At 36.1% G+C, this 7,755-nt stretch overlaps 2 protein-coding genes across 2 annotated transcripts; one reads left to right on the top strand and one right to left on the bottom strand.

Moving 5' to 3' along the window:
- Positions 1–95: 95 nt before the first annotated feature.
- Positions 96–3,370, bottom strand: LOC144435921 (NADH dehydrogenase [ubiquinone] 1 alpha subcomplex subunit 3-like). Its single transcript, XM_078124563.1, has 4 exons — positions 3,222–3,370; positions 1,796–1,870; positions 675–752; positions 96–347 (listed from the first exon to the last, which is right to left on the bottom strand). Exons 1-4 carry the CDS (start codon positions 3,259–3,261, stop codon positions 298–300), a joined length of 243 nt encoding a protein of 80 aa, XP_077980689.1. The 5' UTR covers positions 3,262–3,370; the 3' UTR covers positions 96–297.
- Positions 3,371–3,491: 121 nt separating this feature from the next.
- LOC144435893 (FAD-linked sulfhydryl oxidase ALR-like) lies at positions 3,492–7,699 on the top strand. The gene is made up of 3 exons (XM_078124533.1): positions 3,492–3,674; positions 6,562–6,755; positions 7,272–7,699. The coding sequence occupies exons 1-3, from the start codon at positions 3,492–3,494 to the stop codon at positions 7,432–7,434; spliced, it is 540 nt and encodes a 179-aa protein (XP_077980659.1). The 3' UTR covers positions 7,435–7,699.
- Positions 7,700–7,755: the final 56 nt, after the last annotated feature.

Below are 7,755 nucleotides of genomic sequence, written 5' to 3'. Positions count from 1 at the left end.
AACAAGTTAACATTTGTGGTGGGGATACTGCACAGAACAGACAAACCAACACACTTGACAAGTATTAAAGCATGAAATACTTTAATTTACAACAAAATAATCCAATTAGCAGTTCATAGTCTGCAGCTACAGATCACTGAAATAAGTGGTTCAATCATACAGTATATAGGTCATAGTACAAGCCAAACATCTTTCTTCTACAAATATCTACAAAATTTGCATTTCTGTTCTTCCTTTACACACAGGCCATACTAGACTCACAGCAAGCAAAACAACGAAACTCAAATGTACTTGGTATCATACAGATGATGGTGGTCCTGTCTTGCCTTCCACATATCTTATTGGGACTGAAATGTAAAGAGAAAACATAATGAGTCCGGAAATTTTTTAGTTTGTGGATTAATTTACCTATCTGGTTTATGTTACATCAACTATTCAAAATTCTGAAACAACATGACAGTTTCCAACTAGAAGTAGTAAGTTCAAGAATAGCATGAAAACTGCACAATGAATAACAATAATGGACTGTCATTACAAATATATTTAAACCACATTAAAAGTGACACTGATATAAGTATAATTTCTACTGTCATCATCCATGTGTGATCACTGAACCTGTGTCATTCAAGCTCGATTTATTTTGAAAACTAATTGACAGTTTATTTATCTATTACCTGGATAATCCCATGGCATCCTCTCATTGTTTTTGACGGCATTCTTTGTAAAGGGACTACAAAGTACCAAAATAGGAGCTGCAAAACAAATAAACAAACGAGTAGTACTATGACACAACACAACACATGACTAAACTCTATAACAGAGTACCCATATGACTAGATTCTATATCCAACTACCTATATGACTAGATTATATCCAACTACATATATGACTAGATTATATCCAACTACATATATGATAGACTAGATTCTATATCTAACTACCCATATGACTAGATTCTATATCAAAGTACCCATATGACTAGATTCTATATCTAACTACCCATATGACTAGATTCTATATCAAAGTACCCATATGACTAGATTCTATATCTAACTACCCATATGACTAGATTCTATATCCAAGTACCCATATGACTAGATTCTATATCTAACTACCTATGACTAGATTCTATATCCAACTACCCATATGACTAGATTCTATATCCAAGTACCCATATGACTAGATTCTATATCCAAGTACCCATATGACTAGATTCTATATCCAACTACCCATATGACTAGATTCTATATCCAAGTACCCATATGACTAGATTCTATATCCAAGTAACCATATGACTAGATTCTATATCCAAGTACCCATATGACTAGATTCTATATCCAACTACCCATATGACTAGATTCTATATCAAAGTACCCATATGACTAGATTCTATATCAAAGTACCCATATGACTAGATTCTATATCCAACTATCTATATTGACTAGATTCTATATCAAAAGTACCCATATGACTAGATTCTATATCAAAAGTACCTATATCACTAGATTCTATATTAAAGTACGTGTACGTCTATTTGAAAATAATCACTGAGTTGGTATGTGTTGCTCTAAAGTATACGATTATTTCAAGAGTTGATTGCCATCTCTATTACCCACTCTATATTGGAAACAAGTTTTCCATTGAGGTACCATATGTAAATTCCCAATGTCTGTTTCTATACCTACCTAGTAGTCCTTGAGAGTTGATTGCTGTCTCTATTACCCACTCTATATTGGAAACAAGTTTGACATTGGGGTACCATGTGTAAATTCCCAATGTCTGTTTCTATACCTACCTAGCAGTCCTGCTGCAACAGATACCACTATAACTGGTTCCTTGTCCCATGCATATTTAAAGAATGGAACAAATCCTGAAAGGTAAATGAGATAGATGTCAGCATACATTTTTATTAAAAATTGATTTTAGCAGTTATAGTCTTAATCGAAATTAATAAGTTAATGTTTGTGTTGGGATACGGTTAATGAGTTATAAAATGAACATACACAGACACTCACAATTAATACTAACTTATGCTTACACTATGTTGGTAAACCTGGGTGAAATAGATTGACACAGAAAATGAAACTGTGGACATCAAGAGAGGAGATTGTACATACAGCTCACTTCTCTTATTCCAATACTGACACTCAATCCAGGCTTCATAGTAACAACTGATTATCATTGTGATTGAAAGCAGACATTGAGATTGAGTGTCAAGTGTCAAATTAACAAATGAATATGGCATAATTTCTATAAATATACAAACCCTGTGAATATTTGTTAGTAAGTGAGACAATCAGTAGATGACTATAGCATTTATGGAGTTCAATTTAATAGTTTTACATTGTGTTTCTGTGATACTATGACACAGAGCATTTACAATTTTTATCTCGACATCAATTTGTCGACTGTAAGTATTGTAAATCTGGAAAAAATCCAATTTTCATTTATTTTGCTAGAAAACAAAATATAAAAACAAATAGTGGCTATTAAAAATGCATTCTTGTATATGAACCCAATTTACCAGTTTGCTAAATGTCTTTGAGAACTAGTTATAGCTGAAGACTGTAAATCTCAACATTTTCTAGTGCCAAAAAATTATGTAGGTTTACAGTATCAGTTTCTGTCAAGGTGAAGTAAATATTACATTGGCTCTCATGTCATGTACTTTAGATAGTATTTTGGTTTGCAATTATCTTGGTCATCTTGTCAATGCTTAACTATACCAAACAGTTTATTAGATGAGTTCCGAGTAATCACACAATCTGTACAATTGTACTTTCACAGTTCAGATGCCAATTACCCATTTATATTGGTACAGTTAAAATACTATACTTGAACTTCTCATGACCTTGTGTGATTTACTTTGGCCATTAGCATTACGTTGTAAATAAATAATAATATATCAACTGATTCATAGACCAGCTATTGTAATTTCATTTCAGAATATGAAGTCATTCGTTCGCAAAACTATGGTCCATGTTCTGGGTTCAAGCATAACATTTAGGGGCAAGTTAACACTGTAACCGTCTGCAGGCAGGACGCATAGCAAATCTAGGTGATATCCCGACTCGGCTGCACAAGATACCTCAAGTTCTACAAATAATTAATAGAAATATAACCACACTGAACGCAAAATAGTTCACATTGATTTAAGGTTATTAAACATCACAAGAGAAACGTATACATTGCGACGAAATGCTGTTTTTTCTGCTATTTACCTCTCCGTAGGGCTTCCCTTGCAGACAGTGGAGCGGCCATCTTCGACCTCCTGTTCGTTATTGCTCAACTCCAGTATGCAACACGTACTTGATACGTTCGATTTTCCGTGTTTTAAAATTCTTCCCATTTTTTAAAAATCCATTTTTATCTAATAGATCGCCAGGCGTATAGTATAGAAGGTATTATAACAAATTGCGAAATGTTTTAAAACTCCTCAGCAACCGATAATAATTCCCAGCAGCCTTTTAGGCTTTAGTTTAGAAATAAAAATGGCAGCTTCCAGAGGCTTTTTTTCAGGCATGCACAATGCTGAAGACGATGGAAGTTACTATGGACACAGAAGTAAACCGGGTGAAAAAGTAAAGAAAAAACCATGCAGAGCTTGCACGGACTTCAAAACGTTCGCTAAGATACGTGGTATTGAAGTTTCATCGGAAACTTTGAAACGTAAGGTATGTTTCACTTTAGTCTCGGTTACCCCATCCTCTATGCCTTCTGGCCTGGGGGGTTATGCCCTCAACGGCAAAAGGCTGGGTAACCGAGACTTGTTTCACTTGTAAACTGAGTCTCGTTGCGTGCAGTTGGGCCTTTCAGGTTTCATTTATTTTCACCTGGGGGTTGGAAGTGATCAATCCTCTTTGGCTCAACTAGTAATTACTTGTGTACAAACAAATACTCTCTTGGGAGAAAGAGGATTAAGGGCCAGTAATTTATTTTCACATGGTGTGTATTTTTGGGGGAGGGGCATTTTTCCATTGCCAGGTTGGAGTCACTTTAGAAAACGTTGTCTTTACTGGAGGTATGTAATTCGCCCAAAACTGACCAAGTACGGGCAGAGTTACGAGCTCGTAAGTCTCAAGTACGAGTGACGTCATACTCTTGTAAGTTGTAGTTGGCCTAATTTTCGATGAGTACGCAGAGGACTCACGCTTGTCGTATTCCGCGAGTACGTGGCGAATATCCGAATTTATCGGTCATCCGAACTGACTACGTGTCCCCCGAAAAAAATATATTGTTCTGATATCAAAGTAATGTTTCGGTAAAAATTTTAAGTTTGATGAATGACGATCGACTTGTGAATGAGCGCGGTTTGCCTTGGAGCTACAGTGTGTATTGTTTGTAAACAATCACTGTCCACCACTTGAATGACGTGATGTTAATGACGTACGGTAAAACAAAAGACGACTACATCGAGTGCATTGGAACGATCACACCTTCAATAACATCTCAATAAAGTTGTTCTCCTATTGACCACCCCATTGTCTTTTGTATGATTCATAAAAGATTTGAAATGATTGTGAAATGGTGAGAACGGCATGTCACACTCTGACTATAGTGGCGACTTTCAAACAATTTGTCGGCATGAGATGTAACGCAATCATTGATGATTGAAAGTGTGATACCAAAAAGATGATTGTCGGTCAGAAGTGAAAGGAGTTTCGTTTCTTTTTCCAATAAAGATTTTCAAAGGTGTAAAACTTTTTCAGCTTTGGCCTACCTATAAATCTGCGATGTCTAGGAAGGAATCCTCACTCGATCGTGAAACTTAAGATAAAGTCGAAAACGATGTCCCGTGTGAACCAGTACTATTGCACGGCGAAGCGGTAGCTATGCTTTCTCCATGTTTGTTATGACTAGAGTCGCAGCCTGATTGTGAACCTACCCAGTTGTTATTGCTCCGTAGTTTACACAGAAAAGCAGCAGACAGCCGTGCAATGAAACAGAAACCCCTGACTTAGTTTTTCTGAACTTTATTTTTTTTCTCATTGAGTGGCTAAATTGCGGACACATCGTTTTATACACATTGATACAATTTGATTACATTTACATGTCAGTGAACACTATTTATAGATGCAACCATGACAACAATGCGTTCTTATCAGCTGTCCACCACCTCGTCTCGTCGTCGTCTTTCTTGTAAATACGTTTTTTGAATTCTTCTACACATATTCAATTCGTTTTCCTATTATATTCAACCTTTTGACCCCACCCGTCCCATTTCGATGCCGAACTGACCGCATATCCGAACTAAATGCATGTCCCCGTTAGCGTTCGGATAATCGACGTCACTCGTATTTCTTACGAGCTCGTTACGTCACCCGTTAACGGTACGGTATATATACGTTCTGACGTCACTCGTACATGAGACTTGCGAGCTCGTAACTCTGCCCGTACTTGGTCAGTTTTGGGCCAATTACTTACATGCTTTACTGAGGAAAATCAGTGTGGCTCGACCATCTAAGATAAATAGTTAAATTTTGAGAAACCAAAGTCAATCTTCCAAACATAGACCCCTGACTGGACCCCAAATACAATATTTTTGCCTAGTCATCAACAGCATTGCACTGACAGGCACCGTTTAATACTCATCAATGATAACTTTTTAATTATGAATATGCTCCGGCCAGATGCAAGAACTTTGAGAAAGGTGTATCGTTGCATAATAAAGTTGTTTCCATTTCACTTTTGGCCCTAGTCTATTAGATACATCATGTCAGGGCACCCCTCACACATTGGCCATTCCCTCTCTGAAGTAAGAATCAATTATGACGGTACAACATGAAGTCTCATAGTCCTGGACCACTGACAATTTCAACCTATATCTTGATCTCAGGGGCTCAGTACCCTGTCAACTCAAAACTCTGATATGGATAAAGTGATGTAAACATGCAGGGGTAATTGCTCTTCCATTTGCTGTCGTAGGGTGACCCTATTTTTAAAATGTTTTTTTTTTTCATTACTTTGCAACTATGGCTTGGTTTGATTATTAAAAAAAAGTAAAAAAAAAAGATAAAATCATCTTCGTCAAGTTTCTCTGCCTCTCCTGTTCCTCCTCTCTATGATCTTCTTATTGGATTCCTGGTAACAAGCCTTTTCCCAGCTTCTCTACACATTTGCCATGTTCTCAGCCCCTTGACTAACTTCTGCCATGAAAGAAATGCTCTGTTCGTGAACAAGTGTTGTCATCACCGTCATGACTGTAGATTACATCAACAGTCCAGACAGTTGCCTTTTCTTGCCTGAGAGGACACTGTTCCACAAAATATTAAAAGGGTGGGCAGGATTTTTTTTACAATTTTGAGGTCGGATATGAAAAATTGGGTTGGTCAAGTAATGAGAAACAGAAAAAACATAGGGTCACCCTTATATGGTATGCTTGATTTTTTTAAAAATCAGTGTTAATTCAGCTATTCTCAATGTATAAAATTCACTTTAGTTTATAACCTTAAACAGAGTTTTCATGTATTATCAGTACGTGAAGTAAGATATTGTCAAATTGTGGATAAAATGATTGGCATGTCATCACTAACAATGTGTCTTGTGGTTTTGTATTTGTAGGATGTTATGGATGAAGCTGAGTGTCCTCTTGATAGAGAAGAACTTGGTCGCAATACATGGTCATTCCTACATACAATGTCAGTATACTATCCAGACCGTCCAACACCTCAAGAACAAACAGAGATGAAGCAATTTGTTCATTTATTTTCCAAATTCTTTCCTTGCGATGAGTGTGCTACAGATTTAAGAGACAGGTAATTTGACAAATATTTACCAAACTTACGAGTTATTTGATGTTTTCAGTTTTATGAAATTGCTTTGTCTGAAGATTATTTTATGAGAACTACTACAAAAACAAAGAAATAGATGTCTCTTGATTCTATTGTAAGCATCTTGAATAATAAAAGGATTTTTACTGTTCTCCAGTCAAAAATATCCTTATCCTGCAACCTATTGTTCCAATCAGAAAGCTTCTTTTTATACCATTACCAGTCAGTTTGGAGAAGTTGTAACTGGCCCTATACAACTTTACAACAAATGGGTGTAACCATCTTTAAATGATAATCCAGTAAAAATTTGGTATATTGAGGCATAATGTTGTCAATAACCATCAGTCAAATAAACTCCCTAGGTATGTGCCACATAATATGGAAATCTCTTGTGTCCTCATTATATTTTTATTATAATTCAAGACGATAGCTAGAGACACTGTTACATCATCTATTCTTACCACATCAACACGTTGTAATTATTTTATATTTTGTCTCTAGATTGAAAACTGATGAGCCAGACACTAGTAGCAGGTATAACTTTTCTCAGTGGATGTGTAGACTTCATAACTCTGTCAGTCGGAGGATTGGTAAACCTGAATTTGACTGTTCTAAAGTAGATGAACGATGGCTAGATGGATGGAAGGATGGATCATGTGACTAAATGATACCATGGTGACTTGATATCATGTGACCAAATAACAAATGTATTTGAGAATGAATGTTCATGGACTCTGGGGTCATACTTAGCAGTTATAAAAAGTTCTACTCAAGCAAAAGAATGTAGAAATGTTCATTAGTAATGGATAGATTGATAGATCATGTGACAATAACAATGGCAAGATTAATGGATCACATGACTAAATGATGAAGTTAAATGGATAAAGTGATAGACCATGTGATTGAACAACAATGAGTGATTGGTGGAAGGTAGTGTGTGCAACTGAATGAATACTTTATAGGTCATGGAACACAGCTTGAAATA

The sequence above is a fragment of the Glandiceps talaboti genome, chromosome 5 (assembly GCF_964340395.1).
Source record: "Glandiceps talaboti chromosome 5, keGlaTala1.1, whole genome shotgun sequence".
NCBI classification, from domain to species: domain Eukaryota; kingdom Metazoa; phylum Hemichordata; class Enteropneusta; family Spengelidae; genus Glandiceps; species Glandiceps talaboti.
The sequence above is the reverse complement of the archived record's forward strand: the minus strand, read 5'-3'. Positions and strand labels throughout refer to the sequence as shown.